Genomic DNA, 20,887 nt, shown 5'->3' on the forward strand with positions numbered 1-20,887 from the left:
TAGCGCAGATGGCAAAACATTCAATCTGGCCAGAGAAATGGCTCTACGTCCATGTGTATATTATTTTGTCTGCGCCATAAGGTATCACAAACAACTTTTTCCTGTTTACATTACTCTATTATTGTCTTTCACGGTGCAGTCATATTGTGTACATAATTCTGGCTAGTAGTATGCATTTATAATAGACAAGAGTGGTTTGTGCTGCACTGTGAATTACTGAAAATATATTACTCAAACCTGATGGTACTAAGGAAAACATTATTCCTTTTATAAATAAATGAACAATGGGTTATTGTAACCCTAAAGTCACAGATTTTTTGTAAACTAAATCTATGTGTACATGAAGCATTGAATCCAAAAGGAGCTATCTTAAATTTCTAACCAGGATATTTAATTGTAGTGTTCCCTTATTAGCAAAGAATACCTTTCTCCCAGCGAAACAGACTTCCACAAATGGATCCACCAGGTTTTTCTTGTCTGCTTCTGCTCCAAATATTTCCTTCACAGTTTGCGCAAAAGCGTCATCCACTGAGGATAAATCAAACAGAATAACTTGACAATCATTTCCCTAAATTCAAATTTTGTAGCTTGAAAACCTGGCTATTTGACAAAGATACAACACTGTTGCAGTTCAGTGATGGAGCTTAAAGTATACTATCATGCCAAGTCTTTCTCTTAAATGGTTAAATAAGCTTAAGGGGCATATCAAAATGAACAATGAATTGCTGATCAGAATGGTGCAAGACTCAGAGCCCATTCCTGAAGGGGGGGTACGAACCATGTCAGCCGGGACGGCACAGCTAAGAAGCCTCCTCAGAGGTTTCTCGGCCACCGCAGAGGGGAAAAAAGCCTCTTTTCCAAAATAAAAACAGAAAAAAGGCTTTTTCCCCCATAGGAAAAAGCGGGTGGCGCAGGACTGCTGCAGGACCGCCGGCGAAAGGAGTTTGGAAGCTGTCTAAAAGCAGCTCCGCCACTTGGGAAAGTGGCACAGGGATTTGCACCAGAAGAACTCCAGCGGAAGGCCTCGCCGGTGCCCGAGCCCCATGCTGCGGTGAGGCATCCCAGGGGCGGTGGGGATGCCCTCCGCAGCGGCATAAGTGTCCATTATCCCGGGATAACAGGTACTTACACCACCGCCAGGTCACATCGGCTCCTAAGCTGAATAGGCCCTCCCCTTCAGGAATGTACTGTCAATATCTGAAGTCAACAAACTAGGGATCAGAAACTAGAGAACACCAAACTGAATGTAGACCCTTCAAGACTGAGGCCGAGCTCCCAATTGTCAATTCAGAGGAGAAAGGAAGCATGTTGGCTGTATCACTTCAGGTTGTGGAGAACTCTTCCATATAATGACTTCCTTCCACACTGAATGTCTGGGAGAGAGTCTAGCCCTCTTTCCAACATGCTAGTTTTCTACACACTAGCAATTTTTTTTATTTGGAAGAACTTTCAGTCAAGTTTACTATCTTGGTAAGACTTAGGCCTTCTCCAACAACTTCTATAAAACTCTCTAGAAGCTAGCATCAGAATGCATGCAATTTGTTTAAAATATGCCATTATACAAGTTTCCTATTTTAATGACATACAACTAAGAAATTTAAAAAAAATTATATACTCTGAGGAATATCTTCAGCTCTGTAGATCTTCAAAATGAAAGTGACCCATCGGAGTGCTATTCCAGCTGGCAGTAAAAGGTTACTTTCCACATCATCGTTGTCATTATTCCGTTCTCTGTTTTCCACCTGTTGGGGATTCATTTGTACATATTACCCCAGAGGAAAAGCATCACACAAAATTGTACATTAGATCTATTTTCCTATTTGAGGATCAATTTTCCTATTTGCTTGTTCTCCTCTAAGGGATTGCCCTATGCCCTTGTTATCAATATAAGCAAAATTATTAATTGCTAAGTATTGGCTTCAGGAATAAGCTCTTTTAGTGGATAGAGTTTTCTAAGCTCTGATCAGGATAGCCCAGGATAGCCTGATCTCGTCAGATCTCAGAAGCGAAGCAGGGTCGACCCTGGCAAGTATTTGGATGGGAGACCTCCAAGGAACACCAGGGTTGTGACGTGGAGGCAGGTAATGGCAAACCACCTCTGAACGTCTCTTGCCTTGAAAACCCCAGGAGGGGTTGCCATAAGTCAAACATGATGCCCCCCCCCCAAAAAAAAGCCTTCTAAACACTGGAATTACTCAAAATCACATATTTGATTTTGATTGAAGGTATGGATTGCATGTGTATATTGTTGTAATGGTTATAGGGAGATGGTTGGCCCATCCCACACAAACTTTAAGCTTAGTGTCTTGCCCCATGAAATTATAATCATTTTTAGGTATGAAATGCAGAAAATGCAACAAACTGTTCAAAAAGAAGACAAAGCCCAGCTTCTACAGAGGTTCCGGTCAACACAGAGGTTTCTGTGGTTGATCCAATGACACATATGAACAGTAGGTAATAGAGTCACTGTGCAACCCTAAGCAGAGTTACAGCTTTCTAAGCCTATTAACTCTAAGGGACTTAAAAGGATACAACTCTGTTTAAGATGGCACTGCTAAATATTCAGTGTAATTCACTGAACATTGGCAGATATGTCAACTAATCATGTGGTGGTGCAGCAACAGAAAAAATGCCTTGAACCTTTTGACATCCATTCAATACCCCATGGCCACTCTGGTACCACTCTGAAGCTGACACACAGCCTGGCACATTTGGAAATGAGGGACAGTGTGGCACAGTGGTTACAGTGTCGGACTAGGATCTGGGAGACCCAGATTTAAATTCCCACTCTGCCACAGAATCTCACTGGGTGACCTGGGGATATTCACATACTGTCAGTCTAACCTCCCTTACAGAGTTGCTGTGAGGTCAAAATGGAGGCAAGGAAAACAAGGTGAGTCACTTTTGGACCTCATTGTGAATAAAGGTACATTATAAATGAAATAAATAAAATCAGTTTGGAAATGTACATCACAAATTTCTGACTTTAAGCCAGTTTTTCATACCTCACTATGTAATGTAAATATAAAAATTACATTCAATGAAGAATGTATGTTTTATTGCTCTTCTGCATTCTATCAAACATTAATGATACTTAGCATGCAAGAGGAGCAAAAGCATGTTTTAATAGCTGAGGACTGGCAGATTAAAATGGATAAATCTCTAACTGAAATAGCAGTTTATGAACTGGACTAATTTTTGATACAAACATATGAAGATTTTTTCATATTCACAACTGCCTGACTTTGAACATAACAAATTCCTGAACAGCACACCTACATATAACTTGGCAATTCCAATTTAGTATGCAGCATGCTGCTTTAGTTAAAAATTGATTGGCATTATTGTATGTAAATAGGTAAGAAGTATATAATCATTAATCTGTAAAAACAGGATTGCCCTCATTTCATTATTCTTCATTATTTCCTAACTACAGTATTTTAAAAGTCAGCCTTAATATAACAACCAAAACCAAAACTTTTTCCAGAAAGTTTTTGCAGTGGTGTGCATTAGTGACTATGTAGTTTTACATTTACCAAAGAGCAATGTAAGATGGAAAATTCACAAAACTTGATATTTTGAACTTTAATAATATTTCCAAGGATGTCTGTGCTAATGCGTTTTTTGGGAGAAAGCCCAGGACATTCCCACAAAAAGATTCATAAGCTTTTTGGGACTTAAACACACACTTGGAGAATAGCAAAAGAGGGGGGGAAAGTCATGAGCAAGGAAAACCTTCACCCAAAAGACGGAGAGAAATCATGGGAGGGATGTACCTTTGAAAGGCATTGATGCAGGCTGTGGTAGAGAAATGCTGCGGCGACAGAGTAGAAAGTAGCTGAGCAAGCAAAACTGGAGGGAAGAAACACACAGTAAGCAGCCTCGCTCCTTCTAGAACCTTCTGCTAGTACCAAATGTAAACGTGGTGGAGACATCAGGACAAATTAACCAGTAGAACCAGTAAGAAGCCTATGCCTTGACCTGGGTAGCACAGGCCAGCCTGATCTTATCAGATCTTGGAAGTTAAGCAGGGTCAGCCCTGGTTAGTACTTGGATGGGAGACCACCAAGGAAGCCCAGGGTCGCTACGCAGAAGAAGGCGATGGCAAACCACCTCTGAACGTCTCTTGCCATGAATACCCCACCGGGTCGTCACTAGTCAGCTGTGACTTGACAGCAAAAACAAACAGACAAACAAACGTATTAGTAGAAGAGAACTATCCATTCATTCAACTTACTGGTGGCTCATCTCCAGTTCCAAGAACAAACATGCTGACTTTCAAGTACCCTTTGGCACCTGAGTTTGTGTCTTCGGGGTCATTTAGAAGCAGCCACTTTCTCATGACAGCATGGCCTGAAAGGAAAAAAAATAAATATTAGACTGAAACTTGTTCCTTACAAATAAGGGTATGGTTGTTGTTTTTCTATTTAAGAAGATCCCCAGGGGCGAGAGACTTTACCCGTGTAACACAGGGGAGCTGGTAACCATAGAGCATGTATTTTTTAGATGTCCCCTCTACAAGTCAGCCCGCTTCAATATTATTGACCCTTTGATTAGGGAAATGGGCTCTGGTGATGAGGGTGAATGGGCCAAAAGGTTTCTGCTGGGAGACAGCTCAACAATCACCACCCAGGTGCAAAATATTGTGCCGTAGCAATGAAGCTACGTCGCCTCAATGTTCCCTAATCTGTGGAAGTGTAAAATTGGGTGATTCATAATTTTGTTGACCTTGGTTGTCAACATCTACTCTGTATGGTCAGTTTCTGTTTTATCTGGCATATTAGCAGCAAATAAAATTTATTTATTATTATTATTTGCTGTTTTTCTTTTTTTCTTTTTAAAGTAATAACAGACATGCACATGAAACAATGGAAATACAAGCTGGTTTAGCTTCTGTCATTTTGCACCTTTTTCTCATTCAGTAGCTCTTCTTTGTAACTGAGATAAAATTAAAGTCTAGTACAAAATAGGCAAACCCTAGGGATCAATATATATATATAAAGAGTCTGCCCGCCAGCTGCTTCCATGAACACTCTTCCAAGCATACTGTGACACAGCAAGGCTGTTCAATAGTTGCTGAAACCCTCGCCTGCAGCATCCTGTTGTAGGGTCCTCCTCAAGTTCCCATTTGTAGCTGGGAAGAACCTACGAAAGCATGCTGTAGATTTGCCCAAACTGGGAGTCTTTGGTGTTCAGCTGCCAGAAAGGGGTTTCATCTGACATCAGGCGCAGCATTGGGAGCTGGCAAGGTCAGGCATCTGCTATGTGGCCCATGGACCAGCCGGGGTCCCACCACCCACTGAAGACACCACCTCAGTAGGCCACTGTCATTACAGGCGAGTTACTCCATGAACACATGAGAACACATGAAGCTGCCTTATACTGAATCAGACCCTTGAGTCCATCAAAGTGAGTATTGTCTACTCAGACTGGCAGCGGCTCTCCAAGGTCTCAGGCAGAGATCTATTCACGTCACCTACTTGCCTAGTCCCTTTAACTGGAGATGCCAGGAATTGAACTTGAGACCTTCTGCATGCCAAGCAGATGCTCTACAAACTGAGCCATAAGCCCTCCCCTCCATCATGACCTTTCTGTCTCTCAGGAGTCCCTTTCAAGCCAGCTTCAAAGGAAGCTGCAAGTGAGGATGTATACACACAGAAGAAGAAGAGTTGGTTTTTATATGCTGACTTCCTCCACCTTTTAAGGAGAATCTAACCAGTTTACACTCTCCATCCCTTCCTCTCCCCACAATAGACACTTTGTGAGGTGGTTGGGGCTGAGAGAGTTCTGAGAGAACTGTGACTAGCCCAAGCTCACCCAGCTGGCTTCATGTGGAGGAGTGGGGAAACCAACCCGGTTCACCAGATTAGAGTCCACTGCTCTTAACCACCACACCACATTGGCTGTCACACAGGACCAGAAAGGGCATTTTCAGATACACTGACAACTGCCACTTGCTCCATCAGCTCAGCTATTTGAGAATTGAGGTATTAATTATATCAGAAACTAAATATTTCTTCCTTAGCATGCTGCAGGATGGAACACTTCTTCTTTTTTTGACTTGGCCATCATGCCAAGACACCTCCATTCCTCTGTGGTAAGAAAATGCAGAAGTTTGTGCTAGAACACTTACTTACCAGTTTCGTCATAGACATAGCCAATGTCAATCTGTAAGAAGAGTTTAGAACGTTATCTCTCTGTAAGTAACCAACTACAATAAAGGAAATATGCTGTTCATTTTTTCAGAGAGGAAAAAACTGCAGTAGAACAGTTAGATTTGAGTCCAGTAACACCTTAGAGAACAACAAGATTTTCAGGGTATGAGCCATCGAGAGCGAAACCTCCCTTCATCCGACCATATTCATTTGGCTCTGCTCTTTGCCTGCTTTCAGTTACACGGCTGTGATGTCCTGGTCCCCAGGACATGGCTAGAAATGCAAAATGACACAAGTTGACTTGCTGAAGCTAAGCATGTCTGGGTCTGGTCATCACTTTGACCAGAGCCCTCCTAAGGAAACCTGCTTTGACTCTCCTTTTGGAGGAAGTGCTGCAGAGACTTAAATAAATGCATGTTATACCACCACCTTGGACTCTATGATCAGAAAAAAGGGCAGGACATAATAAAATAACAACCTGAACCAAATGTCAAAATGGCTGTGAAAATTATCCTTCTTATAGAAAACTGGCTACTCTCAAATCCATTTTTTCAGTCCTGATAAAGAGCCTTATCAGACAAGGACATTTTATTGGTGGCTGGCCCTTTTATCAAAGTTAAGCATCTTAATAATCTGTGGGTCCAAGTTCATCAGCTATAGTCCATTTGAAATGCACAATCTCCTCACCCCAAATGCTCAAAGGGTCCCTTTTCTGACTCCTTTGGTTACACCACTAGTGAGAAGGTAGTCGGAGCACAAAAAATGTTCTAGTGTGTTCACATAGATGACAGAGGATCAAGAAAGCTTACCTTAAATTCCCCCATTAGACTGTCGGCACGTAAAGAATATGAGTCATATACCTATAATTGAATGGAAGGAATGAACAATTCATAACTTTTACTCAACAGTGATGGGACATATACAGTGAATAATGTTATTCTTCCTTACCCGGATACTTATTGTTTCATCAAAAAGTTCTGAAGGGGTCATGTGGATGTTGTAGAAAAACATCTGTTAAGATAAGGGGGAAATGTCTTAGACTTTAAACATGTAGGAAGAATGGCAGCACAATGTAGAGTGTTAACTTCACTAAAGCAGGTGATGGGTGCAGCAACAAAATGGTTGCCACAAAATGGCTGCCATAGGAGGTGGAGCCAGCCACAAAATGATTGGCACAGCCTAATTTCAATAACACAGTGTAGACCCTTGTGCTGTGGTAGCAGGTGCTGCCAAAGCAACATTTAAAAAAATATATCTGCACAGACCTTGAAATCTCCAATAGTCAATCAGAAGCTTTACTAGGCAAAAGCCCTACCTGGACTCCCTTTCAGCAACGATTATGCCCATGCAAACCATAGAAAGTGGAAACAATAGAATATGTTCTGCTGCAATGTCCCTTCGACAACGACATAAGATCGCAGTACATTCTCCCCATATTGTCATCCTTTCCTGGGAGATCAGAAGAAGCTAAAGTTTCCCTTCTCTTAGCAGACTCCTCTCAGGAGATAACCACTCAAGTAGCCAGATTTTGCCTCTAGTCTAGTGGGATTCGTAAATGGCTGATTGAAAACCTTTCCCCATAGAAGATCTTTTCTCCTCTTCTTCAAATCATCCCTCCCAGAACCATCAACTTTTATTATTGTATTTAACTATTTTAACCTAACTTTGATTTTTATTCAGAGCTGATATTGTATCGAAATAAAAATTGATTGACTGATTGAAGCCCTACCTGGCCCCACTCACTTCCTAAAAACACCTGGCAGGTGGCAGAAAATGTGTTGGCAGGTGCCATGGCACCCACGAGCACAGTGTTGGGGACCCCTGCACAAAAGTCTCACTGTTTTAAGTTAACAGCCACATAAACTGCTATCAGCAATAATTTAAAATCATTTTCTAAATATTTGCAGTGATATACCTCTCTGATCTGCAGCACTAGAGACATATTCATACAATGCCAGCATAGTATCATGGTTTAGGCATAGAAGGACTTACTACTACATGATCAGGCAGTCAATTTCCAATTGTCCCAGTATGCAGAGAAGTTAAAGATAGCAAGAGCACAAATGGAGAAATTTATTCATGAAGGAGAAAACTGTCTTAATCCAACCAGAGCTAAAATACACTTTCTTTCTACCTTCCATCATATTAACATAGGTTAAAGATACAGTGTTTTAAACATGTTACCAATGCAGACTCGCTAATTATTGAAAACATGTTTTTTGCAGTGGTATCATCATCATTAAAAAATTGCCATCTGCAAAGGTATTTGTCAAAACTTTGCCTTTCTGATGAGATCCTTTATTAGACAACATCTCTGATCTATGCCTTTGGCATGCTGAGATGGAAAATATGGCAACATATAAAATATGTGCATGTGGCTAAAGTGAAACTGAAAATCTGGAGCATTATCTTTTCCACTGTGTTTTACATACCATTGCTGCTATTGTGCTTACTTCTGAGTTGGTCTTTGACCATAATAAATAATTCATTCACTAGTTATAGGAGTCAAGCAATACATTTTTATAAGATCTTATTTGTAAATTAGGGATTTCACAGAGGCTTGGAAAATCTGTTGCCTTCCTGTAGATACAGGTGTGCTTTTAATTTACAGGACAGCATTATTTGCTAAAGCTACTTCAAGTCTCAGCGGGAAACCGATGCAGGAAATCTCAGGCTGTTCCTAGTGCTGAGGATCAATGGCTGTAATGAATGCCAATTTTTCAATGACCCTCGGGGTGAAAACAACACCTGTCTGTGCATAGGGCAGATTGACTGGGCCTTGTGAAGATGCCTCTCTTCCCCTATCAGAGGTGACTAGAAAACTTACATTAGCTGAGAAAATGAGGGGTTGTTTTTTAAGAAAAAGATAATGGAGCATCAAACAAATGGTAAAACAAATAAATGTGACAGGTACTTGGGGAAAAAAATTAAAATAAAGCTTAAGAGTAAAGTCGGGTTAGGTGGGAGACAGATCTAATACCACAGGTGACAAAACCTACTCATTCATTCCTCTTTGAAGGCATTTCTGTCTTTATTTTGGTTCTTTATTGTTGTCTCCTATTGAATGAACATGTGACATCCTGAAGCCCATAGCTAGCCATTTTTTTGTTGAGGGGACACAAGAACATGGGGAGGGTACGCTAAACTGCTGTCTAACATAAGTACTTGTAACGTAGATATTTTGAATATGTTGCCTATATTAATTAGTGATCATTTAAAGAAAACTGTAGATTAGGTTTTAAGGGGTATAACAATATGTATGGTATACGTGAATTAAAAAACTATTAAGAGGTATAATATAGTATAATCAAAGGTTAATCAAACATGGATTTTTAATATAGATACTATTAATAATTTAGCAGTTAACTATTGCAGAGAGTGGTTTGTCATATGGCACATTTTAGAAGGTTTGGAATGGTGTATTTATGGTGTCTTGTAATGTAGTGTGTTTTTTGTATTTTTGTTAATATTAAATAAAAATATATTTTAAAAGAATATGGGGGGTGGAGCTAGGGTTGCCAGGTCTCCATCATGCTAGACATAAACTCATTGGGCAGGGTCTGATGTTATCACATTGAACAGCTGTAAATAGAGGTGCTTCCACATTTCAGGACCACATGAGTCAGTCACAGGGATTTGAAGAGATAGGATATTTATCAAAAAAAAAAAAAGAGCTTGTGCAGAAAGCAGACTTAGAGATGCCTGAGAAATGGAAATGGTGGCTCATGTGCTGTTAAGATGTCCTTGGTATGAAGAGGCGCGCACCAAGAACATTTTCCCTTTGCTGAAGGGCCCTAGAGAGCCCATAGAATCGGTAATATTGCAGACACTTCTGGAGGGGGGAAAAAGAACAGGTTACCTTAGCCACAGCTAGGTTCTGTGCAATAGCTCCTAAAGTTTGCCTTTCAAAGGTTTCTTCAAGGATGGGTCTAATTTTAAATTAGGAGGATAAGTAAAAGCTAACTTGATGGATTTGTATTTTTGCATTTTAAATTAATGTACAATTGTGAACTGTGGACAATTTTATCAAGTATTCTTAGAATGGCAATGCCATAATAAAAATCTGTTCTGACAGGGAAGCCATGGATCTACAATCTGGGACACCATCAGCTATCCAGGGAAAGGTGATTTGCTTAGAACACTGTGATGCCTTTATTTGTATAATTTGCATACCTACATGGTTCTCTCAAGAGATGCTGCGGGTGTAAGACAGTAGGATAGGATTGAAAATTGCATTGGGAAAGCTGGGGGTGGAGAAGGTAGCAATTAACAATGACTACATTACTAACATGGGAGATTCCTAAATTACATCTCCATGCAATTCACTTCCTCCAACCACGAAGTCCATCCCCTAATACCAGGTTGATAGCTATATATGTTTACTGTGTAGTGGGAGAAAAGCATTCTACAAATGTATGGAGTGCTTACAATTCTCAGCTTTCAGAGGATGGATTATTCTTGGCACAGATTTATTTAAGTACTTCCAAATGCTTCATTTTTCCATAGTGAGAAGTGATGGGGTTTAAGGCTACTATATACCCTCGAGCTCTTTGCCTCAGGAATAGGTGAAAGGGGGACAGGAACAGAATATGAATGCCTTCTGTAGTTACTTGGACACAAAAACTGCTTCCACATTTTCCCTTGTATCACAACAAGGAAAAGGGCACGACACATTTCAAGGGGGTATTGCCTCCAAGCGCCTCCACAATAATTACAGGCCTGGATATTTCTGGTGAAGGAAATAAACTTTATTACTTACTTTCATTATGTGACTTACATTCCAAGCAATTTACCATCTTAGTTGCTTTACTGTGTATCTTAAAAGTTCACTCGCTATTCTCTGCTGAACCTTAAAGCCTATTCTCAACCATGTTTAATTGAAAGTGAATCCCACTCATTTCATTCCAAGCAAGTTCGCATAGGCTTTTTTTCTCTGGAAAAGTCTCTGCCCCCTCCCCCTGCCTTTTACTCACACAAACTGATGCCTGGAATGCTGTGGTTGCCTAGCAACAGCCACTGAGGGTATCCACTGCTTAAAGCTGCAGGCATTCCTAGTATCATTTCCAGATTTTTTAAATCCCTGGACATATTTTTTTAGATTTCACATTTTCCTGCAAACCAGGATCCTTGTTCAGATTTGTAGAAAGATCTGTCTTGCCCGTTCACAGCTCCAGTCACTGGATTTAAGTATCCAAAGATTTGGCCGACTTCACTGTTTAGAATATAAGATAGCACTTAGAATTCTCTTGCAGTGCACTATGAGAGCACTTAAATTTGTTTTTCATGAAAAAAATTACTCTGAGCTAGGAGAATAGTAATGTGCAGTACACTCACCTCGTCAAAATAAGGATTGTTCCCTCTTTTGATCCTCGTTCTGTGAGTTTGGCCACAAACATGCACTTTCACAACTGGTTTTATGTTATTCCCACACAGCTGACGGCCTTCAATAACTCTAACACGTATCTGATGGAGAGAAAAAATACAAATATTCAATCAGTGATAAATTGTTTACTTTTTAATCTTCTAAACTCTTGGCAAGGTGTTTAATTTCTTTTCCTGTTAAAATAAGTAACTAGCAGCAACAGATTGATCAACTAAAATTAGTCAGTTCCAAAATTCTAGTTACATATTTCACTGGTTCCAGTGATCGAACACAATTGTTGTACATGAGCAAGAGCTTATTTAGTTAATTAATTAATAAGGAGACAGCATGGTGTAGTGGTTAGGAGCGGTGGACTCTAATCTGGAGAACTGGATTGGTTTCCCCACTCCTACACATGAAGCCAGCTGGGTGACCTTGGGCTGGTCACAGTTCTCTTAGAGCTCTCAGCCTCACCTACCTCACAAGGTGTCTGTTGTGGGGAGAGGATGGGAAGGAGACTGTAAGCTGGTTTGATTCTCCTTTAAAAAGGTAGAGGAAGTCGGCATATAAAAACCAACTCCTCTTCTTCTTCTATTATTTGTATCCCAGTTTCCCCCTGACTGAGATCCAAAGCAGTTTTTCACATCATTCTCCTCTACTTTATCCTCCCTAAAACAACTGTGTGGCCATTTATGCTTGGTAATTAGCAGCGTGTTCCAGGCTGAAGTGTCCCGCATATTTTTGAGTTTTTCACGCTGAACTGTCATTCAGGAAGTGACTGCGAAGCCAGCGCATACCTGCTTCACATTTCTTAAGAGCCCCTTTAACATGACCTTTTGTGTTTGCTCTGCCCTGGCCTCAAAGAATCCCCTCAAGGAAGCATGCAAAATCACAGCCACGTATTAACTATGCAAACGGTGGTTGCTAATGGAAGAAACAAAGGAGCAGGAGAATGGGGGGGTGGAATTTCTCCTTTTGCGTCGGGACAGTGAATAGGCATTTTAAAGGTCGCATTTTTAAAAAGAGCTTTGAGCGAGCATCAAAATTGACCCTGCATAAATGGCCTGTGAAACAGGTTAGGCTGAGAGATTGTGATGGGGTTCAGGTCACTCAGGGAGCTTCCATCGCAGCACTGAGATTCGATTCTCCTCATCCCACTACGCCACGGAGCTCTCAGGTTACCCCTCTCTCTCCTGTATTAGGGAAGCCATGTGCAGTGCACGGTACACATGGACCATGTGCGGGCACAGTAGAGAAAGGGACCATCCCCCACCAGAGTGGAACTCTGTGTACATAACAATGCTCCTTTCATGCATTGAGTTGCTGGATCATGGTGCATATTTATAGAGTTGCTGCCTCCTCATTGTTAGCTCTGTCGCTTATCAAATATTAACTAAGTACTTAGAAAAACAAATAACTTTTCTCTTGAGTTCTGGGATTTACTCCCACCCCTCCTTTGTTTATAGACTGCAGTCATTATACCAAGGAAAAGAATCTTCCAGGTTTTAAAGAAGAGTTTCTGGAAATATCTGAAGAGAGATACATTTGTACTGCACCTCACTGACATATGCAGCCCAGTTGCAAACATGAGTACACTGATTACAGCAGCCTTAGATTATTTTGAAATTTGGCATCTCTTCAAGCCCACTGTATAGCACACACATAATATGGGAAAGGGTGTAATTGTAAGAACTCTGCAACCTGGAAGTCTTGAGGTTTATTAGACAACGCCCTCCGGGTTCTTTTCCCCTTGGTAATGCGCCGAGCGAGCTGAAGTTCATGGGTGCCGCTTGGTCCACTTTGCGAAAGGCCACCAGTTCCACCATCGGCCACATCTTCATCATCTCCATCTTCTCCATCTATCAAATAAGTAAATGACTATAGTTAATGAACAGTTAGCGTGATTTTATCCTTGCATGCAAAGTATCCAAGAACTCACAGCTATATGCCCCGACAGATGGAGCGTTAGAAAATCTGATCATCTCTATGGAACTTGGCAACTGCAGTATCTCAACAAAATGTTAAGAACAGAAGCAGTACAATGTTAGTTACAATCCTCCTGCTCATAAAATTGTGATGATGAAAGGGGCTAATTTAAATACCTAATAGCGATGTGTAGCCCCCATCTGTGGATACCTAAATCCATAGATCAGGACCACACTGACGGAAGGGGATAATGATGGAAGGGGGATGTGATGATGCAAGGGGGTAATTTATATACCTAATAGTGATGTGTGGCCCCCATCTGTGGAAACCTAAATCCACAGATCAAGACCACATGGACGCTAAACAGATTTTTCGGCAAACTTGGGGTAGTCCCAAGTTAAAATTTAAAAATTAAATACAGTGAGGGTTTAAATTCCCCCTAAAATAAAAAATTACTTATCAATTGAGCTGCCACAGGAATCCACTCTGGGCCTGGCTGCCATGGTGGAGGATGCTGGGAGCTGCTCCAGGCCCAACTGCCATGGTGGCAGATGCGGGCAGTGGCTCTGTGCTCAGACCTGGCATTAGCGGATGCCAGGAGAGGCTCTAGGCTTGGCCACGGCAGACACCAGGAGAAGTTCCTGGCCCAACTGCTGTGGCAGAGCACTATGAGAACTGCTCTGGGACCAGCTGCTGCAGTGGAGGATACCAAAAGCTGCTCTATGCTAAGAGCAGCTCCGAGGCACAGTTGCCAGTCTTAATGTGGGTGGTGGGGCCTGGAGCCATGATGTGGGGGGGAATAGATGGGATTTCCCCCACCCCCCGCGAGTCTCACAGGCCTCCCACTTGTCATTGCAAAGTTCTTTGAACATGAAAAGCAGCTTTACAAATGAGTAGAAACAGGTCTGATCTATTGAGAGTATTTTATATTCGAACTACCAAACTTAGGGACAAAGTAGACATTATGTATAACGTGATCTCCACGAGTCTTGTCTCTAGAAAGCAACTGCGAGTACTCTGTGGGATCTCAGTTCTGCCTGATACGGATCGGAACCATGGCACAGGGGAAGGAGGGGCTTTAGCCTTCCTTTCCACACTGTTTTCCTGACCTGAAACAATGTTGGGGGGTATTATCTGCCCCATGTGGGAGCTATATGTTCAAGTATTCAATGTATGTGCTGCCTCCCAGTGGGGCAAATAACACCCCCAAGGCCATTCCAGGTCAGGAAAACGGTGTGTGGAGGGGGTAATCCCCTCCATCCCCTCCTTAACCCATTCTGTGACCCCAATCCCAATCAGAACCCTGTGGCACTTCAGAATTGAGTTCCCATAGGAACTTGCAGAGTTGCAGTTGTCTTCTGGCTTCTAGTCCTCATCATGATCACAGTACACATAACGTCTAGTTTGGACCTAATGGGGCAATCCACAGCAGGTGTATTCAGAATTAAGTCCCATTTTATTCAACAGGGCTTACACCAGTAAAATCTATTTAGGATTGCTGCCGTCATCAAGCAACTTTTTATAAATCTAGTGCATTCTTGACTATATGCTATAATTAAAGGTACACTTTATGCACCGCACATGCATAATCATTTATAGAATTTTCTGTTTGATGTTTCAGTGTTCTTTTAATGATTGATGTGACTTATTTTTTGTATTTTTGTGATGTTTTAAATATGTTTAGAGACATTTGCATACATATCTATTTGTTTTTCTGCAACCTTCCTCCCTTCCTTCCTTCCTTCCTTCCTTCCTTCCTCTTTCTTTCTTTGTGTGTGTGTTTGTTTGTTTGTTTGTTTGTTTCTGTCATGCCCTTTTTTGGGGGGAAGGCATGAATCCCTTACAACTGTTTTGATATGATCTGTTCTCTATCTCTTGTATGTAAATGGGAATACAGGTAATACCTTTTAAAAATGAATCAAAATAACAAAAATGAAAATCAATACATCTTAGGGTTGCCAGGTTCCTCCACCACTGGCAGGAAGTTTTTGGGGTGGAACCTGAGGAGGGTGGGGTTTGGGGAGGGACTTAAATGCCATAGAGCCAATTGCCAAAGCAGCCATTTTCTCCAGGAGAACTGATCTCTATCAGCTGGAGATCAGTTGTAATAGCAGGTGATCTCCAAGTACTACCCGGAGGTTGGCAACACTCATACATATATCCTCTCTTCAAAATTGTAAAATGCAATTCGAAATGCTGTAAAATTAAGAGCTATAGCACTTCATATAGAAGAGTCACAGCACTTCAAAATGGGAACAGGCTGGGTTTCAACACAGAACCATTTTGTACTACTCTGTCTTTTCTTCCTGATAAATATATGCCTTCCCCCCTTGGACAGGAAATGAAACTGTAAAGAAAGCTTTGGGGCAGTACCTTGTGACCACTGCACAGAAATTCTGAATTACGACACTTTAACATAAATGGCAAAACTGCAAAAGGCATCCAGTACAGTGTTAATACATTTGTTTTCTATACAGCAAACAGCTACATGGCTAAGCTGGCAGTGATCCATTGCAATGCTGCTAACTTTTCTCAGGATCTCAGATGCCGTGATTTCATAATTAGGTAAAGGGGTAAAGGTCCCCTGTGCCAGCACCGGTTCATTCCTGACCCATGGGGTGATGTCATATCCCGACGTTTACTAGGCAGACTTTGTTTATGGGGTGGTTTGCCAGTGCCTTCCCCGGTCATCTTCCCTTTACCCCCAGCAAGCTGGGTACTCATTTTACCCACCTCGGAAGGATGGAAGGCTGAGTCAGCCTTGAGCCGGCTACCTGAAACCAACTTTCCGTTGGGATTGAACTCAGGTTGTGTGCAGAGCTTGGACTGCAGTACTGCAGCTTACCACTCTGCGCCACGGGGCTCCTTTGGTTTCATAATTAGTTTCTCTCAAATTATTTTCTAACTACGAACAGACTGTAGGAAATCTAGGACTAGATCTCTCAACATTGACTTTAAATTTAAAAAGCCACTATGGAACAGCCTAGTTTGCACTGGGCCCAGGGTACCAGGGGATAGCTTAACCCTTTCCTTCCTTCCATGCCATTTCTCAGGTGGAAACTGCCTGCCCTGAGCAGCTTTTGACCCAGGTTTTTTTTTTTTTAAGAATCCAGGTACCCATATTGTATGACTGTTCTTCTACTGTAGCTCAGGGGGTGGGGAAGGGTGGATTTCCATCAGAGATATGCCAAAGGAGAGTAACATACCCTACTCCAACATTAGGGACATGATTCAAATCAGCACTCCTAAAGGCAGTGTTGGACAGAGGGTATTGTATGTATTATATAAAGTATAATATGCATCACTGAAATAAACCTATATTTTCAGCACACTTAAAATAAAGCACACTTAAAATAAAGGCACAAAGCAAATTTCCCCAGAGCCTTATTCTGATTTTGGAGAAATGAGCCATACCTAAAACCATCCGGCTGTCTTCAACCAAACCCAGGGCATTTTTGGCCCTGGCCCCAGCCTGGTGGAACTCCCTATATGAGAACTCTAATGAGACCCGGGCCCTGCGGGATTTAACTCAGTTCCGCAGGGCCTGTAAAACAGAGGTGCTCCGCCAGGCTTATGGTTGAAGACAGCAATGGGAATATAGGAAGAGCCGGCCTCCCCTCCCTCCCTCCCTCCCTTCCTCCCCCCGCCCCGCCCTTTCCTTTAATTTCTCCCCTGCTGCTTCCCTTTTTCATCCTTTTCCCTTCCCTTTTTGGCATTCCCTGTCCCCATGTCTTCTCCGGCTCCATCCTTTCTCCCTTCCCCTGGACTGAGGAACATGGATAGTGAGCACTGATACATGACCACCTGGAAATAACATCCTCCCTAAGATGAAGTAGTTAGATGCCATCAGGATGAGATTGTTACCATAGAAATGATTTTTTATTGTCAATTTTTACTGTATTGTACCTTGTATATTATATGGTATCCATTTGATATTAGCTGCCTGAGCCCAGCTTTGCCAGGGGAGGGCGGGGTAGAAATAAAATTATTGTTGTTGTTGTTGTTGTTGTTGTTGTTATATTTCTTCTTGTGTTTAGGCTGCGCTCCTACATTGCTGCACACTCCTTTCCAGGTGAAAGAGACCCAAGCTGATTCTCTTCTTTCACAATGCAATTTAAAGTCTAAAGGTGACATCTCTAGCTGAAAACTGGAGGAACGGGTTTTTTTTTGTGGGGAGAGGTTACACCCTGGCCTCTAACTATATTTCTTACTGGCAAGATCCTCCTTTCTCGGCTTGAAGTTAAATCCATATAATTGCTAACTCACTCAGCAGGCTTTCTGTAAACGAACACAATGGGTTTCATGACACGAAAAAGCTAACATTTTGAAGAGGCTTTAAATCATAACAGCAACTAACTGTCCAGGGTCACAGCTCTCGGAACAGACAGCTGTAGTAAGGAATCTGATTCCCAGAGGCACAAACAAAATCTGATCAGTGCAAGCGATCCTTAAAGGCAAAATGAATAGAGGAAAAAAATGGGTTTGCAAATTTTAATAGTCTCTCTCTACTCAAGCATCAGGCAGGGTCAATATCACTAGGCGACATCTCCCAAATGCTTTCCAAAGGCCTGCTACTCCACTAAACTAAACTGCTGAAAATACCGTAAGTGGACAAACCTGAACTTTGATCGTTCCCATATGGTGGTATGTATCCCACCACTCCACTGAGCAACTTTTGAAGCCTTTCTCCAGCCAATGTAAGTGGTTCCTCAGGCTGCAGGAAGGCTCTCTATACCTGGAGGAAGATCCTCTAGCTTAAGGTAAGATTCTTTTTTCTTTCTTTCTTTTTTTGCCGTCAAGTCACAGCTGACTTATGGCAACCCAGTAGGGTTTTCAAGGCAAGAGATGTTCGGAGATGGTTTGGCATTGCCTGCCTCTGCACAGAGACCCAGGTATTCCTAGGAGGTCTCCCATCCAAATGCGTGCCAGGTTGACCCAGATTAGTTTATGAGATCTGATGAGATCAGGCTAGCCTAGGGCTATCCAGGTCAGGGTAAGGCAAGATACATGCCAATAACTGAATGTTTTCCCACACAGGGCGAATAGCAGTTCCAGGGAAGAGGTTCACATAGAGAAACAGCACTGGGAAGAAAGTGTTCACATAGCACCATGGCCCTGGTATGAATTTGCACCCTTCCCTGAAAAAAAATACAGAAGACCCTGATAATAGATCTCCTAGGTCACCTGCAGCATGGATCTCCTAGGTCACCTCTCCTTGTCGACAGCACATCTCCTGATGAAAACAACAGGCTCTTGCTGCTATTTCAAACCTTTATGCAGCAATGCCAAGACTGATCAGGGCCCAGCTAGACACAGCAGCAGCAGACCTGTTTGTTTAAACTCAGTCCTGTCCTATCCCGAATGGTGTGTATGTGTACCGATTCTAACAGCAACAAAACTGTGCATGCAGGGGGTGCTACTACACCTTCGCTGACTCTGTGGCCTCTTCTCTCGCACTCTGGCTTGGGACCAAGCAGCAGCAGCAGGGGGAGGGCATAGGTCCCCTCGCTCATGTACACCCCTTTATTATCACACTCCCACACCCTTTTTGTTTGCAATTGGGGCAGATCCAGGTTTAAAACAAACAAGCCTGCTGCTATCATGTCTACTTTTAACCTGAAATGTCACCATAAAGTAGTTTAGACAGGTTGCTTTCCTGTTTTTCTCATCTTTAAAAAAAACCTATTTTTGGATAGATGATCCTGAAAAATGCTGACGTACCTTCAGTGTTTTGTGTGTTTGTTCCTCCGGGGTCATTCGGATTTGGAGGCCCAGCTGGTGGCTCGTATCCTACCAGTAAATCAATTGTTGCCTACATTAAAATAAAAGAAAAACCATGAACGTTTGCCATGACCTACTTAAGCTCATGTAAGGGATCTGCTCAAAATAAACAGCCTATTTGATTTTTTTCCCCTAACCTGCAGACATCCATGTCATATCACAAGCTCCCATTAAAATTCCCCTGAGTTTTAAAAGCAGACTGACACCTGGCAAAAGGAGCGGCTGTTCAAGAAAAAAAGAAATGTAAAGATCCTCTGGGCCGCCAGAGCTGCTTTCATCGTTCTTTAGATCCTAACAATTAAATGCAGGGTAGCTTGTGTGTGGCCACTTAGCTGTAATAGTACAGCACATATGTTTGAAGTATTGCGAGAATGCATATAATACATGCAAAAATACAAATACAATATATATATATATGTATATGTGTGTGTGTGTGTGTGTGTGATAGATAGATAGATAGATAGATAGATAGATAGATAGATAGATAGATAGATAGATAGATAGATAGAACATGCAGTAGCTCCTTCATGAAGAGAAAGAAGAGGAATAAATTTCATAACATAATGAAGATTTTTAAAATGTAAATTATTCATAGGTTTTGCCAGTGGCACAAATAGTGATTCCTCAGGGCTGTTTCAGGGCAGGAAAATGGCATGTGGGGAGAAGGCTGCCCACCCCATGTACTGGGGTCCCAATCGGAATTGGGTTTCAGGCGCCTGGGAACTGCATTCCAAGCACAAAACTTGCAGCGCACATGTGGCATACAGAATTTGGGGTGGACTTGTAACACACAGTAAGGCCCAAATGATTAGGGATGGAGAGGAAGGCCTGTACTTCTTTATATATGAGAGAGAGAGAGAGAGAGGGGGGGGGAGGGAGGGAGAGAGAGAGCATTGCTGGCAGTCCCTGGTCCCAGAATCATCCAGTTGTACTTGACCAGAGACAGGGCGTTGTCGGCTCTGGTCCCAGCCTGGTGGAACTCTGTCTAATGAGACCTGTGCCCTGCGGTACCTAGCTCAGTTCTGCAGGGCACGCAAGATGGAGATGTCAGACACGCAAGCTACACGCATACCCAAAGAAGCCGCTTGTCAGCGGCCCCAACCCACCCACCCTTCTTTTCAGAGCCAAGCAAGGAGGCACACACAACCATTAAAGGCTGGGATCCTTCCTCTCACATAAGGGAACAGCCTTACTCCCCCCTACTCCTCCTTTAAAGTTTCGTTTCTCCGTGCAAAGGAACAATAGGGTTCTGTTCAGTAATGTAGCAATTGTAATGTAATGTAGCAGTGACGGTTACATGGATTGCTGGCCTCCCTTGTCCCTCCCCTGCTTTCCCTTTTTCCTTCTTCCCTTCCCCCACCCTTCCTGTCCTTTCCCATTTTTTCAACCTGTCTCCCTTCCATTGCCACTGCCTTTTCTAGGCCCCATGCCAATGGATCTCCTGGAAGCATGGGCCTTTATGGGCGAAAACGCATGGTCGCTTTATCCTCCCTTAATCCCTGTTTCAGCCAGGATTCAGCCAGGATCGAACGCATGCGTTTCGCCTAATGTGCGTTCGATCCTGGCTAAAACAGGGATTAAAGGAGGATAAAGCGACCATGCGTTTTCGCCCATATATGATTCCATCTTGACCAGCCTTGGTGAGGTCATTCTGCAGGAGTCA

At 42.3% G+C, this 20,887-nt stretch overlaps 2 protein-coding genes across 3 annotated transcripts in view; one reads left to right on the top strand and one right to left on the bottom strand.

Moving 5' to 3' along the window:
• MYOF (myoferlin) overlaps positions 1–20,887 on the bottom strand; it is a 121,186-nt gene that overhangs the window by 73,568 nt on the left and 26,731 nt on the right. For both annotated transcript variants that reach the window (XM_056850039.1, XM_056850038.1), the window contains exons 5-13: positions 19,165–19,255; positions 13,219–13,376; positions 11,490–11,618; positions 7,104–7,166; positions 6,965–7,015; positions 6,138–6,168; positions 4,238–4,353; positions 1,616–1,742; positions 425–528 (exon numbers count right to left, since the gene is read on the bottom strand). In XM_056850039.1, the coding sequence (XP_056706017.1) occupies positions 425–528; positions 1,616–1,742; positions 4,238–4,353; positions 6,138–6,168; positions 6,965–7,015; positions 7,104–7,166; positions 11,490–11,618; positions 13,219–13,376; positions 19,165–19,255 (870 nt within the window). The remainder of the gene's footprint in view (positions 1–424; positions 529–1,615; positions 1,743–4,237; positions 4,354–6,137; positions 6,169–6,964; positions 7,016–7,103; positions 7,167–11,489; positions 11,619–13,218; positions 13,377–19,164; positions 19,256–20,887) is intronic.
• The window catches only part of LGI1 (leucine rich glioma inactivated 1), a 290,579-nt gene that overhangs the window by 3,669 nt on the left and 266,023 nt on the right, over positions 1–20,887 (top strand). The window lies entirely within an intron of this gene.

Source organism: Euleptes europaea, chromosome 5 (genome assembly GCF_029931775.1).
Source record: "Euleptes europaea isolate rEulEur1 chromosome 5, rEulEur1.hap1, whole genome shotgun sequence".
Classification (NCBI taxonomy): domain Eukaryota; kingdom Metazoa; phylum Chordata; class Lepidosauria; order Squamata; family Sphaerodactylidae; genus Euleptes; species Euleptes europaea.